General features: G+C 38.4%; 1 protein-coding gene across 1 annotated transcript; it reads left to right on the top strand.

Moving 5' to 3' along the window:
• Positions 1 to 260: 260 nt before the first annotated feature.
• LOC120860886 (protein fem-1 homolog B) lies at positions 261 to 15,753 on the top strand. Its single transcript, XM_040236597.1, has 2 exons — positions 261 to 691; positions 9,509 to 15,753. The coding sequence occupies exons 1-2, from the start codon at positions 444 to 446 to the stop codon at positions 11,142 to 11,144; spliced, it is 1,884 nt and encodes a 627-aa protein (XP_040092531.1). The 5' UTR covers positions 261 to 443; the 3' UTR covers positions 11,145 to 15,753.
• Positions 15,754 to 16,119: the final 366 nt, after the last annotated feature.

Below are 16,119 nucleotides of genomic sequence, written 5' to 3'. Positions count from 1 at the left end.
CTGCCGGGCCGGGTCGGGTGAAACGCGGCCGTCCTTCGCGCTCCGGGGCGCGCGCGGCCCTGCTGGGATTTCACCGGCGATCCGTAGCTCGGGCACGCGCCTGTCGCAGCCCGCAGGAAGGAGGGGTCCGGCCTGAGGCCCGGGGCGGCGGCCGCCATGGAGATGCCCTCGGCCCAGGGCCGGCGCCTGGGGCCTTGGGGGCGGCCCTGACCGCCCTCCTCCCTGCCCGGGCTGGATTGCAGACCTGCCCCCCGCGGCATTCGGCCACCTCTGCGTCTCAGCCCTCCCCGGGCCGCGCTGCTGCCTGGGCGCGGCGGCGGCGGCGGCGCCCTGTTGAATGGGCTGTGCGAGCCCAGTTTTCAAGCGCTGGCGAACGCGGCCTCCGGGGGCGCAAGGCAGCAGCAGCAGTGGCGACCAAACGGGTGTTGGAGTTGGCGGCGGCCATGGAGGGCCTGGCTGGCTATGTATACAAGGCGGCCAGCGAGGGCAAGGTTCTGACTCTGGCCGCCTTGCTTCTCAACCGGTCTGAAAGCGACATCCGCTATTTGCTTGGCTATGTCAGCCAGCAGGGAGGGCAGCGCTCCACGCCCCTCATCATCGCAGCTCGCAATGGGCACGCTAAGGTGGTGCGCTTGCTTTTAGAACATTACCGGGTGCAGACTCAGCAGACTGGCACCGTCCGCTTCGACGGGTAGGTACATCCCAGCATCTGCCGCCTCTAACGCGTGCGAACCTATCACCTCATGGATCTTCCTGTCCCACTCTTTCACTTCATGGAGGTATCACTTCTCCCATTTTTGTATCTCCTGACCTGCCGCATTAATAACCACTTCATCTTCTAGGGCGGATACTCCATTCCATGTTTTGCTGCCCATCCTTACCGCCGCTACCCCTTATTCCCTCTATAGGTAAATAGCCACACCCTCTGTCTTAATATCTAATAGGTATTCTCCAGTATTCTTGCTTGGGAAATCCCATGGACAGAGGAGCCTGGCGGGCTTCAGTGAATGGGGTCGCAAACAGTCGGACACGACTGAGCACGCAGGCAAAAACCAATGCTTTTCTAGATAGTGTATGAACAAGCAGTATGGAGGACGTAGCGGCGTTTCAGGTTTTCCCTCTGTCAGGACTGGACTTGTAACCGAAATCAGAAATTAACAAGGTCAGCAATTAATATTGGAAACCTCCGATGAATTATTTGACCGCCCAATTTTAGCTCTGAGTGTCTGATAAAGCCTTTAGTGGCTTATGGGACCTTAATGTCAAAATAAGCCCCTAGAACCAGCAGCAGCTTCAGCCTCTTGTGGGATTGTCATGCAGCCAGACATCCCCAGACATGATTCTGACTTACACATTGCTGGGAAAGAGATATGTTGGCTGCGAAAATGGCATAGGACCTGGTGTGGGAGAAGATGATGCCATTTAAAATTACTGTTATCCCATCATCTGGGGAAGCTTGATAATTTACTGTTATTCCACGTGGGGAGTTCAAAAATGCATATTGTCATAGTTAAAATTTGCCATTTAGGTTGAATTGTACGTATTTTGAGGTGTCATATTGTTGAATGCAGAATTGTCAGGTTTGACGTTATCTTTTCTGTGTGGCTGGTTATAACCTGTTTTACAGATTACAACTTCATAAAGATTTTGCTTCATTGATTGCATTTGTTTTTGTTGACTTGTGCCAGTAGGTAAGCTCTTCTAGCATTTTCTTCTTTTGAGATAGATGTGATCCAAGTATAAAGATACGTATCTTTAGTTTTGATAATTGAATACTGCTTGGATAAAACTTGATTGAAAGAAACAATTCTTCTTTGAGTTGACTAGGGTATTGTTGAATTTTGATTGATTTTTTTTTTTTAAGTTGAAACAAGAAGAGCTTTTTCTTCTGTTTCAGATTAGAGGGAAATATTTCAGAGTATTACATTTTACTGAAATAGCCCATGAGTGGTGGTTAATGTCTAGTACCACCTCTGTAGACATTAAGGCCTTGGTCTTTATCATGTTAACCACAGATGGCAACCTGATTCTTGTTTGTTTTCCTTTACTGGCTTCTGTGTCCTTTTTGTAACTCTCTGCATTCCCACAGCCTTTCCTATACACAGAGGAGGAGCGAAGTAGAATGACCTCTGAACTTCGAGCACCATTCCAGTTGTATAAGCACAAGCATCCACTGAGCTATGAATCTCTGCAGTAACAGCTGCTGGATCCACTGCTGCTAAGGAGATCGCTGAGGCCTGTTTTGATGAGGAGAGAATAGTGGCAAGAAAAAATAGTTTTTTCTAAAGCATTTGAAAAAGCTTTGCTTATCTTTCTTAACTGTCAAAGAGAGACGTATTTTGAGGTGGCAATTAAGAGAACCTGAAATGATAAGAAATGTAGCACTGAGCCTTCATAGTGGCTTATCTTGCCCCATATTTTGCACTGACCAGTGAAATTAAGTTTAGTAAGCAAACATATTTTGAACACCTGCTGTGTGCCAGGCTCTATAGTAGGGATTGGGTATGCAGAGATTGAGTAACATACGGTTCCCAGGAAGACAGTCAGGTGGCCCTGGGTGGGAGGGATTAAGGTGCAGTGGGGAGGGGAAAGATTGGTGAAAATGAGTAATAGATGCCATGCCATTTAGCGTTACAGGAATCTTTTGGACTAGTGAGGGAATGCAGGAAGAGGACGTGCTCAGGTTTGCCTGGGAGAAGCAGGGAAGTTTTCACAGCTGAGGTGCTGTTTGAGCTCAGTCTTAAAGGATAGAAAGAAAGTAAAGAAGAGGAGCAGCAACATGGTGCACTTGCAATGACAAGTGTTTCAGTGCTGCTGCAGGGAGGGGTTCAAGCCTGGGAAATTAAGAAAGAGATTGTGGGAGACTGGAGTGAGGTGGAGGCCAGATTTTGGTGATTGTCATGTAAAATATCAAGAGACTGGTGAGACTGGAATGGCAAACATTTCTGTCATTCGACATTTTGTCTGAGCTTTCTTCAATCTGTCTTTTATGTTTATGTATTATTACAATTATGGATTCATTAGCTGCTCTGTCAAGGTAGCTTAGTTTTTTTAAAACTTACTAAATGACTGTGATCGGCCTGGCACTGTGCCCCACACATACTGTGGAAGATACAGAAAAAAATACAAAGTTTCTACTTTTGAGCTTACAAATTAATTAACAGAAGAATTGAAATTCTTGGCCACCTTTCTGCCCACTCACACCATTCTGAGATTATTTTGCAGTTTGTTCCAGTCATTTAGGCATTTCAAGAGTAGAGGAAGAAAGTGTTATTTGCAAATGTCATGATTTCACTTTACACTCATTCCAGACATTGTGAAAATGTTAGTCTGAATGAGGTGTTAATATGAAGCTCACTCACCCCTCAGGGACTGGTTTTTGAGAGGTACTTGGCCAACCCTTCACTTGAGACCCATGGCCAGATAGGGACAGACAGGTTCTCTGTGGGCTTTAGCTTAGTGTTTCCTAATTTTTAGTAATTTATGTATCGTCTTCACAATTGCTTGCCAGATTGTTCATCACTTATCCTGTTGTTTTCCTAATATCAAAAAAAAAAAAAAATCTCACTTCTTAGCTTCGTCTTCAGCAATAGCACCTGTATGATAATGGGTTTGATACAATCCTTTATGTGTATGTGAGAGAGACATACACAGATATTACAATAACTTCTTTTAAAAAGTCTATATTCTGCCTAAAAACATCTATAAAACCTTGAAAACTAAAGTGAATTCATAATACAGCCTCAAAGGAGAAAGAGCCACCCACCTAGGTTAAGCCTGGTATTTGAGTCCTTGTACTAATTTTTAGGAGTAACATTTGAGATTATTTTACTTATGGCTTACTCTGTTAAGATTAAAGTTGACATAGATGAGGGGATAAGAAGAAAAGTTACATGAATAGAAATGAAAGAAAAACCTTTAGTTGTAGAATGGGAAGCTGTTAAGAGTGTTACAAAAATGGACCAGAACAAAGGAGAGGCATCACGTGATCTTGGAATATTGTGCTGGTTTGCGTTCTGAGGGCCTGACTACGCAGTGCCAGAGTTTGTGGGGAACTCTTGTCCTAGAAGTTTGCTGACATGGATAGGAAGGAGAACAGGACCTCTGGGAATTTTGTCGAGTGCTCTTTTAAAGTCAGTGCTAGTACAAATCCTTAAATGTCCAGGTAGAGGAAAGGCGTAGGGGCACAGTGTCACTTGACTTCATTTAGAAAGTCATTTCCAGTGTATATTTCAAAGAAGTACATATGATCTAATAAATGATTTTAGGACTTTGGTTAAAATAAAGTGTTGATCATTTACACTGAATGAATTTTTATTTTCAGTTCAAATGCTTGAACCAGACAATAGATGAGTTTAGGTTTGTGATCAGAAATGTTATTTTTATACATTTTATTTTAAAAGGCTAATGCCAGATTAATGTTTCTTGATTTTTCAGATGAAATACGTGTGTGTGTGTGCTTAGTCATTTAGTCGTGTCTGACGGTTGAGACCCCATAAACCATAGCCTGCCAGGCTCCTCTGTCCATGGGATTCTCCAGGCAAGAATACTGGAGTGGGTTGCCATTTCCTTCTCCAGGGGATTATCCCCACCCAGGAATCGAACCTGGGTCTCCTGCATTGTAGGCAGATTCTTTACCGACTGAGCTATGAGGGACCCCCTAAAATTTGTAATTTTAGGCCAGAAAGATCAGTGTTTTATAGTGCTTCTCCCATACTCATTAAGTAAATATTGCATTTGATTATGTTTTTATTTACTTTCTAGAAATATTTGTAGAAAGTAAATATTTTTGGTATTTTGTTTTGAGACAGTATGCAGTTATAACTTTAGCTGTATTTTATGGACAAAAAATGTCATAAGTGTTAGGATTATTAGTCCCTTTAATCTTTTTAATGCTGATTAAGGTGTAGAAATTTAAAAATTACTAAGGGTAATGTTCCTGAAGGACATTCTGCAGTGAATATTTTTGTCATTAAGTATTTCAAAATTTTTATTGCCTCAATAAAAATAGATAATTGAAACTTTTTCTAGGCTTCTGTCATATCACTGTAAGGAAAATGGAAATTAATAGATTACATTGGAAAAAGTATTAAATGATTATAAAAACCAAGTGACGTTGTTGTTTAGTTGCTAAGTCATGTTCAACTCTTTTGCGACTCCATGGGCTGAAGCCCACCAGGCTCCTCTGTTCATGGGATTTCCCAGGCAAGAATAGTGGAATGGGTTGCCATTTCCTTCTCCAGGGGATCTTCCTGACCCAAGGACGGAAACTGCGTCTCCTGCGTTGCAGGCAGATTCTTTACCACTGAACCACCTGGGAAGCCCAAGTGAAGTATATACTTGTAGTTTAACTTTTAATCCTATGTCATTGTGTGTGTGTGTGAGTTGCTTAGTTGTATCTGACGCTTTGCAACCCTATAGACTGTAGTCCACCAGGCCCCTCCGTTCATGGGATTCTCCAGGCAAGAACACTGGAGTGGGTTGCCATTTCCTTCTCCAAAAGGAACTATAGAAAGAAAGAAAGAAAGTGAAGTCGCTCAGTTGTGTCCGACTCTTTGCAACCTCATGGATGGTAGCCTACCAGGCTCCTCCATCCATGGAATTTTCCAGGCAAGAGTACTGGAGTGGGTTGCCATTTCCTTCTCCCTTATGTCATTAGTACTGGGGAATTTGAGGCCAGAAAAAAAATTTTAATCACTTTTTGTCTTTTTTTTTTTCATTTTAAAATGGGGGTCCTATTTATCTTGTATGGTTATTGCAAAAGATAATACATGTGAATGCTTATTTTAGTACGACAGTTCTTGAGTTTTATTTAGTTTTGTTTCCTATTCCTAGCATGTAACAATTTTTTATATTTAAGAAGTGCAAGGAAACTTTTGTAACTATGTAAATATAACTTTTAACTATGTATCAATTTTTTGGGTAGATTACATTAATCAGATTGGGGGAAAAAAGCTTTTTAAATGGAAACATGTTTGAACAATGACATGTACTGTTTCCTTACATTTGATGCATTGTATAGTTGGACGCGAGTGAGCAACTGAACTGAACTGAACTGATAGTTTCTAAAGATTTTTGTATTTTTAATCTCATATAAGCCTTTTAGTTATATGTCTTTAAAATGGGCTTAATAATGGTTATCTACCTCAAAGGATTTTTGGGAGAAGGTTATAATGAGAATTAAATGTGCTCTATTGCTTAGTACAGTGCCTGACACATTGGCATTATTAACTCTGTGTTTAAACTCTTTCTTTAAATTGACTTGTGCCTCTTTTGTTTTTAAATTGTATCTATTTTTAGTTAAGGTATAATATCAAGTAAGGTGCATAAATCTTAAGTGTATAAATGTTATAAAACTTTAATTTGCTTACATCCATGTAATCACTTTCTAGATCAATAGGCAGAACATTGATGTTACTTTAAAAGTTTCCCTTGTGCCCTTTCTCAGTTATTTCCTCTCCCTTCCCCTCCCAGAAGCAATGATTATTCTGACTTCTATCTCTATAAATTAGTTCTGCCTATACTTGAACTTCCTATAAATGGAATCATACAGTGTACTCTTTTTTTTTTCTGTCTGGCTTCTTATTGTCTAACACAGTATCTATGAGAGTCACCCACTGAGTTGCATGTATAAGTATTTTTAAAATGTATTATAATATTACATTATATGAATGTATGGCAGTTTATCCTGTTGACAGATATTTTGGTTGTTTTTAGTATTTGACTATTATAAATTATGTTGGTATGAACATGTTTGTATATGTCTTCTGGTGGAATTTGCATTCATTTCTCTTAAGTATATACCAAGGGGTGGGACTGTTGGCTCATAGGGTTGGTGTATGTTTAATACTTTCTCAAGCAGTCAACCACCAAAGTGGTTGAACCAGATTATATTCCCACTAAAAATTTCCATCAACAGGAGGGGTTTCAGTTACTTCACGTCCTGGCCAGTACTTGGTATTGTCATGTCAGTATTATTAATTTCATCTGTTCTAGTGAATGTGTATTGGTAACTCCTGGTTTTAATTTGCATTTCCTTGCTGAATAATTATCTTGAACATCTTTTCATATGTTTATCGGTTGTTTGAATATATACTTTTGAAGTATACTTGTTCAGTCTTTTCACATTTTTTTAAAAAAATGGAGTAGTTTGCTTTTTTAGTGATTTGTCAGATAATTGATTGTAGATTCTCCAGTGAATGGATTGCTGGTCACTTTCTTTAAAATTTTTTTTAATTTTTTGAAGTCTAATCAGTTTTTTTCTTTTATGGTTTTTGTTTGCATTATGTTTAAGAAATCATCAACCCCAAGGTCATAAAGATAGTCTTTTTTTTTTTTTTTTAAGAAGCTTTTATTGTTTTGTTTCACATATTATAGGTCTTTGCCACTTTGAAATTTTTGCGAGTAGGGTCAAGGTTACTTATTTTCCAAACAGATGTCTAGTGGCTGCTTCTTCACTGTTTATTAAAAAGACCATACTTTATACCTGAATTTCAGTGGACCTTTTGTCATTAATCTGTATTCCTGTATACACACCATCTTACTGTATTTTGTCCTCCAGCTTTATTTTTCTTTCAAGATTATCTTGGTTGTTCTGGGTCCTTCCTTTGTATTTCTCTATACATTTTAGAGTTGGCTTTTCAGTATCTACACACACACACACACATGCCTGCTGGGATTTTTATTTGGATTGCATTGAATCTGTAGATTATTTTGGCAGAGAATTGACATCTTAACATTCTTGAATCTCCAAAACAATAAACATGGACTATTTCTTCATTTCTTTAAGTCTTTGATTTATCTCAGGAATGTTTTGTAGTTTTCAGTATAGAGTAGAGGTCTTGTACATTTTTCATTACATTTACTATTAGACATTGGTATTTTCTGGTGCTTTTGTAAATTGTATTTTTTTTGACTGAAAGAAAACTTTTTCTTTTTTAAGAAAACATTTTTGAATTTTGTGATTATAATCATGACAATAAAGATGTAATAAGTGAATTTTAATTAAACTAAATTGTCTGCAAAAGCTACAGTTGGCAACCACCAAAACATTTCAACTGATGTATGTCTTATTCTCTTGATTCATTCTTTTTTAAGATTTGTTTGTGTATTTTTATTCTTTTGGCTCCGGTGGGTCTTCGTGGCTGTAGTGGGCTTTCTCTAGTTGTGGTGGGTGGGCCCCTCATTGCGGTGGCTTCTCTTGTTCGGGAGTGTGGGCTCCAGGCAAGCTTCCCGGGCTTTGGTCGCTGTGTCCGGGGCTCAGTAGTCGCGACTCTTGGGCTCTAGAGCATAGGCTCAGTAGTTGTGGCACACGGGCTTTGTTGCTCTGCAGCTTGTGGAATCTTCTGGATCCCTTGTGGGATCTAACCGGTGTCCCCTGCATTGCAAGGTGGATTCTTTACCACTAGATAACCAGGGAACCCCCTCTTGATTCATTCTTTAGTTTAAAAAATTAATTAACAATTAAATGACATTTTAAAAATGAAAATTTAAAAAGAAACTTCAGAAGTATTCACATTTATTTTGAGGACTGTTTTCCATACGGTAAAATGTACAGATCTTTCTTATGCAATTTGATGAATTTTTTTCCCCCAAATATCCACCCATGTAGCCACTCCCAGTTCAAAATATAGGACATGGCTAGTAGCTTTAAGCCCCTTCCGAATCAATCCTACGCTCTCCCCCATAGATAACCATATAGGTAGCTGTTACTGAGAATGCTTTTACTTATAGAAATTTTGCTTCATTATTTGAAACTAAAGAAGTAATTGCTTGGATGTTTATAAAGTGTGGCTTTTATTTTCAGCAGAAGTGATAGACAGTATTGATAGTTGGGGTTGAACTATGATTTTTTTTTTTACCAAGTGGATTGTACTTTTTTTACTTCATAGGATATATAATTTGACCTGTGTTGTATCATTCATGTTGTAAGGAGCAGTAATTATTTCATTTTCATTGCTTTAGTAGAGTATGTACATACTTACTAGTTTAGATAATCCTAGGTAAAATTATCTGCTCAAATACTTTTCTTCTTGACTCAGTGTCTAACAACATTAATACAGAGATTGTGGTGGCTTTCTTACTGATATACTGAGAGAAACTGTGGTACCTGAGGGTGTTGGGAGGGAGGAACGTTCTGTGCTCCTTCCTCTAAGAGCCAGGGAATCAGCTTGGTGGTAAAGAAATTACAAAACTTCATACATTTCCTCTGTTTTCTGAAATTTATGTACTTCTGCTAGTAGGAAATCAGTGACTCTTTTTATTTTTTCTTTAAGTTTTTATACTGTGGAAGTACTAATAATCACTCACATTTATTGAGCTCATACTAGGTACAAGTACTATGCTGAGTGCTTTACTTAAATTACCTGATTTTATTTTCACCAAAACTAATGTTTAACTAATGCTCTGTAGACTGAGGTTTGGGGTCAGTGTAAATGATTACATCCTTTAAATTTATGTTAGTGCAGGTGACCCCCATTTTCTAACTGTTTGTTCTTTTCATGAACAGGTATGTCATTGATGGTGCCACTGCTCTTTGGTGTGCAGCAGGAGCGGGACATTTTGAAGTTGTTAAGCTTCTAGTCAGTCATGGAGCCAACGTGAACCACACCACAGTAACTAACTCAACCCCCCTGCGGGCAGCATGCTTTGATGGCAGATTGGACATTGTGAAATACTTGGTCGAAAATAATGCCAACATCAGCATTGCCAACAAGTATGACAACACTTGCCTAATGATTGCGGCCTATAAGGGACACACTGACGTGGTCAGATATCTTTTAGAACAACGTGCTGATCCGAATGCTAAAGCACATTGTGGAGCCACAGCATTGCATTTTGCAGCTGAAGCTGGGCACATAGATATTGTGAAGGAGCTGATAAAATGGCGTGCTGCTATAGTGGTGAACGGCCATGGGATGACGCCATTAAAAGTAGCTGCTGAAAGCTGTAAAGCTGATGTTGTCGAACTATTGCTCTCTCATGCTGATTGTGACCGGAGAAGTCGGATTGAAGCTTTGGAGCTCTTGGGTGCCTCCTTTGCAAATGATCGCGAGAACTACGACATCATGAAGACATACCACTATTTATATTTAGCTATGTTGGAGAGGTTTCAAGATGGTGATAACATTCTTGAGAAAGAGGTTCTCCCACCAATCCATGCTTACGGGAATAGAACTGAATGTAGAAATCCTCAGGAACTGGAATCCATTCGGCAAGACAGAGATGCTCTTCATATGGAAGGCCTTATCGTTCGGGAACGGATTTTAGGTGCCGACAACATTGATGTTTCCCATCCCATCATTTACAGGGGAGCTGTTTATGCAGATAACATGGAATTCGAACAGTGTATCAAGTTGTGGCTTCATGCCCTGCACCTCAGACAGAAAGGCAACAGAAATACCCATAAGGATCTTCTTCGATTTGCCCAAGTTTTTTCACAGATGATACATTTAAATGAAACTGTGAAGGCCCCAGACATAGAATGTGTTTTGAGATGCAGTGTGTTGGAAATAGAACAGAGTATGAACAGAGTAAAAAATATTCCAGATGCTGATGTCCACAGTGCTATGGACAATTATGAATGTAACCTCTATACCTTTCTGTATTTAGTGTGCATCTCCACCAAAACACAGTGCAGTGAAGAAGATCAGTGCAAAATTAACAAGCAAATCTACAACCTGATTCACCTTGACCCCAGAACTCGTGAAGGTTTCACCCTGCTGCATCTAGCTGTCAACTCAAATACCCCGGTTGATGATTTCCACACCAATGACGTTTGCAGCTTTCCAAACGCGCTTGTCACAAAGCTCCTGCTGGACTGTGGTGCTGAGGTGAATGCTGTGGACAATGAAGGGAACAGCGCCCTTCACATTATCGTTCAGTACAACAGGCCCATCAGTGATTTTTTGACCTTGCACTCTATCATCATCAGTCTAGTTGAAGCTGGCGCTCACACTGACATGACAAATAAACAGAATAAAACTCCGCTAGACAAAAGTACAACTGGGGTATCAGAAATACTACTTAAAACTCAAATGAAGATGAGTCTCAAGTGCCTGGCTGCCCGGGCAGTTCGGGCTAATGACATTAACTACCAAGACCAGATCCCCAGAACTCTTGAAGAGTTTGTTGGATTTCATTAAGTGACTGGATATGTAAAATCGTTTAATGTGGTGCTAAAAAGTAAAGGACTTTAATCACAGACAATAGAATTATGTGTTCATAAATTCTACTTTTCTTTCCACTACCCTTCCTCCCTACTTATCCTTCCTTAGTTTTGTATTTGGTCTTCTTGTCTCATGTGGTTATTGATTTCAAAATCACTTTAAACAAAGCCACATTGTTTAGGTGTAACTATAATCTTAAGGTGTTTGGATATTGGTCACTTAGCTATTTTTTTTCTTTTTTTTAAGGAATATAAAATATTTTGTTTATATAACAAGGGACATTTGATTTAACGTTGATAAATGTTTTACCAAAATTGCCTAGAAAAGCATTTCTGTTAAGGCCTGTGTCAGCGTGTTACCCTTTGCAGCAGTTTTGAGGATTTCATGAAGGAAAACAACTACAAGAAGCATTAAAAGTAATGGAATATCCAGATGTTCTGCACATGCCAAACTGCGATAGGTGGTTTCCACTCTTCCATTATTTATGTGAAATGATACAACACATTATGACATCAGGAGGATTTTTTAAAAGTATAGCTGCAGATTAATCTGAAAAATGTGCTAACAATAATAATTCATAATTCATAAAGTTAAATCCATTGAAATTGTTGAATTATGCTTGGTGATACATACAAAATAGTAATCTTAAGCAACTTTTCAGAGAATATTGATGGACTATTTGCCTTTGGGCTTGGATTCTAAAATGCATAGACATCTCTGTTTTGATGTGATTAATCTAAGTTCTAGCAGTCAACATTTGACTCAGCTCACAGACATGTAAAAATTATGATTGCTGTGTTTTCTCCTATGAAACAAGTTGTCACATTACAGTTATACATTCTGTTTTTGTCCCCTCTCCCTCTCTTCTTGTGTGGTATCTTTTCAAATTGAAAACTGCTTTTCCAGAGGGCATTATTTGTGCCTCCCTAAGGTTTTTATGACAGGTGAAAAGGAACTGGGATATTTTTTTCACTTTCTTCATTTGGTCTGTGATAAGAAGTAGAAAAATCACTAGAGTGGTATCGATTCAATGTTTTTGATGATGAAAATAATTCTCATTGCCATTTTGAAAGTTATTTCTGTCTGAGGGCAGCAAATTTTGGAACCAGAAAATGTCACTTATTCCAACAGGTTTTACAGAGGTCTTTATGGTTTTGGTTTTGTTTTAATGACAACATTTTGACTGTCAGAATAAAAGAATATTCTGTAATTATCTTTAAGCATCACAGAAATTCAAGGGTACATACCTATTTCTTTCAATGTTAAAAATAATAAGTAAAATTAGCTATATCTGTATTTTTTTCTCTAGTGCCAAATGAATGCCTTAGCTACTCATAGTGCATGGTACTGTAAGTGAAGACCTGCAGCTTTTTTTCTTTAATGAAAAGCATTATAATGGTGTAGCAACATCAAATATAAAATTAAACAACAAGATTTCAGTTAACATTTTATGTATAGATATTGCTTTGTGAAGTCTAAGAAAAAGGTTGCAGCTGGATCAGTATAAAAGAGAGTGACCAAGCCAAAATCAGCACCTAGGGCCTTAAATAAAATAGAGATACCCCATGAAATGAGATACTCTGAAGGATGGGAGGGAATGGATGGGGGACTTTAAAAACCTATTCCCCCAAGAATGCAGGGTACTTTTACTGTTGCTGTAGTTATACTTTGCGTGTCTTCTTGCTTCAGTTAGGAATGTTTTGATGGTGAATTCTGCCATAGTGATCTACTTCTATTTTCCTAACCTGGGATTTTTACAAGAAAGGTTTTTAGGATGGTCTAAAGGGAGGTATTTGATCCCTAATTTGAAAATTACTGGCCTTGATCTTCCTGGTGTGAATCAAGGAACTAGTGTACCTTGCTCTTGGCAACTCTCATGGCCTGAAAGAGAAAATGCTCATCCTCCAGGTGGGTGAATCACACCTTTTTCACAGCTCCGATCAGACCCTGTATTTTTCAGACTTCAAGGCCTGCTTACTTGACAGTCTGAGGAATAGCTGTGATACTTGGTATTTCCTTGGTTCCATTATTAATACATATGATTTTTAAACATCAGAACTTAAAATATCAGATAATGTTGCATGTTTTATAAAACATTTCATCCCTTTGGCTACCCAGGATGAGAACTATTTTAGGTATTACGTACTTATTAAATGAGAATGATGATTATCTGTACATATTCAGACAACGAAATATAATGGTACTCAGTGTTTTTGAGAAGGGAGGACTGAATGCTGGAGAGAGTAAAACTGCTGATTGAAATGCTGACAAAGTTGAATTTGAAGACAGTGGGATAGATTATGAATTTTGCTAATGGTAACTGAGATTTTTTTTTTTTTAAACTGTACTATAGCAGTACATTGTTCACTATATTGCTAAGGATCTAATTCTGTCTTGTAAAACAAATCCAAATATGTATTGTGAAACACCTGTATAAAACCATTCTTGAAACAAGTGACCTACATGCCTGTTTTTTTTTTTTAATTTGTTTTTGATAGAATTATTTTAAAATGCGTTTAGCAAAACCCTTCCCAAACTTAAGTTTCTTTTTTTTTAAAGGGAAATAAATAGGTAAGAAAGGTGATGATAGTTCTGTATCTCAGCTTCTCTGAGAACTCTGGGCTATTGCTGTTTTTTTAGCCACTTTTGTCATTTTGTGTTTATTATTGGTAGAATTGTGTTTAGATTATAAATCTTCCTTGATAAATTACAAATTCAATCAAAATTTATTGCTTAATAATTGTCATATAAATTTGAATTAGAGACCCAGGTGGATGAATGCCTGGGCAAACCATGTGAAACCTGGGTGAGTTTTGCACTTAAGCATTGGTAAAATTGATTTCTTGAATTTAGGTAACTGTATAATTCAAGGAATGGGCAACAAATCCATCCTTAGACTGATAAAGGGGAAAATTTTGGCCTAAGAACTCTGAAACAACATTGTTTTCCGTCTACCCTGGATTGCTTTCTCACAGGCCACAGTCCATAAGGTTTTTTGCTGTGTGAACTTCAACCAGCCAATGAAAAAGCGAGCTTTGGTCTTGTTTGTTTCTGGGAAGGGTTTTATCTCATTACACTGATAGTTGATTAGTAACTTGGTAACTATGAGAAACTTAGGTCGGCTAGCACTGTTTGAAGTAAAATGTGATTTGGGGTCAGCAGCTGCATAAGTATCAATTCTGCATTTGGCAAGTGTTTTTGAAAATTAGATGCCAAGGGAACAATAGCCTGTCACTAGTCTCCACCTCAGCTGAGGCAGCTACTTTAGGAATAAGGTTGCTTTGGGTTATTTGAGCAGAAACAGTTCTTTCTGGGGGAAAGGGGCAGGGTGAGGAGTGAGTTACTGGACCTTGGATTACTTTGCTGGCTTTAGAAGCAGCCAGTGATTGGATTAGAGAGGAGATGGATACAAGTATAAAGGACTTGCTTTTAAGGTAGATTTTTTGTAAAAACCTTGAGTATTCCTTTCAGGCTAGCCAGATGTCTCAATGTACAGATGACTATTCCGTTTTCCTCACTGATTATACTGTAACATTAAAATGGGTTAAAACAAAACTCTGCCTTTTGCTCTATGAAAAGTTATTAGTCCATAAGATTTTAAGCTGTGTGTTTACTCCTGCTCTGAAAATGCACAGCCCTGCTCTGGATACCCTCTCTGGAAGGTAGAGAGCTCCTAATGTGTATGGCACATTGCCCGGCTTTCTCATACATTCCTGGCAGATTTGCCCAAATCTTCAGATGGGCTGGGTAGTACAGTATCTTCTCCAAATGTGGGATCTGAAATAAATACTACATGGATAGTGGCGATAGATACATTAATTTTTAAAACTGTAAAGTAAATGTCTAGTCCTAGGTTTGTGGTGTGTTCATTTGTGTTAATGTGTAGGGAAGGAACACTGACTTGATGGTTATGGGGAGTGTATCTTGATGTGTGTGCAGGGGTGAGACTCGCTAAATTTTTTAACAGCTTTTCATTTAGGGGTAAGTCACGTGTTGAGTGGCCTAGTCAAAAAAATGAAGGAGCGAAGATACAAGCTTTGCCAAGTGATGAACAAGGTTTTGTATCTGTTTTTTATCAGGTGTTGTAGAATTTGTGCATGGCCTTTTTTGTTGTTGCTTAGTAATTGGTAGAGAAGAAAAGATGAGGGAGAAAAATCTTAGCTTTGCTAACCAGTCTTTTCAGACGTCCATAGCTGAGGAGTAAAATCTGACTGGCTTAACATGGTGAAAGAGCCTATCTTTTATAACACTCACCTCATCCTGCAATCCTCCACATAGAAGAATTACGTTGTTGTATTCTAGTAATTCACTGTGATTTATAACAAACCAGTGATGTTATTCTATTGTGCACTTTTGTCAAACCATTTACGTGACTTTAATAAACATAGTAAACTTGCTGACTGCACCAGAGGTCTGTTAGTGATTTATATATTGCATGGCATTTTCTATTTGAGTTTGACATGTAGAATCATTTTTAATTTCGTAGTAATCGATAGTCCTAATAGCCCAGCTAATTTGAAACTAATAATATTGCTGTGTAAAAAGAAAAAATGGTGTTTGTGTTCAGTAAATGTTTGAAAAAAACTGCCTTGAAGTGTGTGTCTTTATTGTTCAGTGTTGAGACAATATTTTGTCAAATTCATTTTTTAAAAGTTGTGAAAGTTGTACATGGGGGGAAAATTCAGATAGTTAAGAAAAATTCAAATAGTAAAAAAAAAAAAAAAAAAAATTCATCTCTCTTTGCCTCCCATTTGGACTCTTCAGAGGATACTCACTAGTTTTTTGAGTAGCTTCCCAGAATTTTTCTGTGTGTATATATGTATTTTTTCTCCTGCTTTTAAAAATGTAAATGGACTTTTAACTTTCCCTACACTATTCTGCATCTTGTCATTTGCACTGAGTATATCAGACATTTTTTCATTTTGGTACGTATAGATTTTTTAAAAGAACA

Source organism: Oryx dammah, unplaced genomic scaffold, assembly GCF_014754425.2.
Source record: "Oryx dammah isolate SB20612 unplaced genomic scaffold, SCBI_Odam_1.1 HiC_scaffold_11209, whole genome shotgun sequence".
Taxonomy (NCBI): Eukaryota; Metazoa; Chordata; class Mammalia; order Artiodactyla; family Bovidae; genus Oryx; species Oryx dammah.
The sequence above is the reverse complement of the archived record's forward strand: the minus strand, read 5'-3'. Positions and strand labels throughout refer to the sequence as shown.

Excerpts from the sequence above, each read along its gene's own strand:
- LOC120860886 (XM_040236597.1), top strand. The coding sequence starts at position 444 with ATGGAGGGCCTGGCTGGCTATGTATACAAGGCGGCCAGCGAGGGCAAG. Across the intron at positions 692-9,508 it reads GGCACCGTCCGCTTCGACGG|GTATGTCATTGATGGTGCCA; the intron begins GTAGGTACATCC and ends TTTCATGAACAG.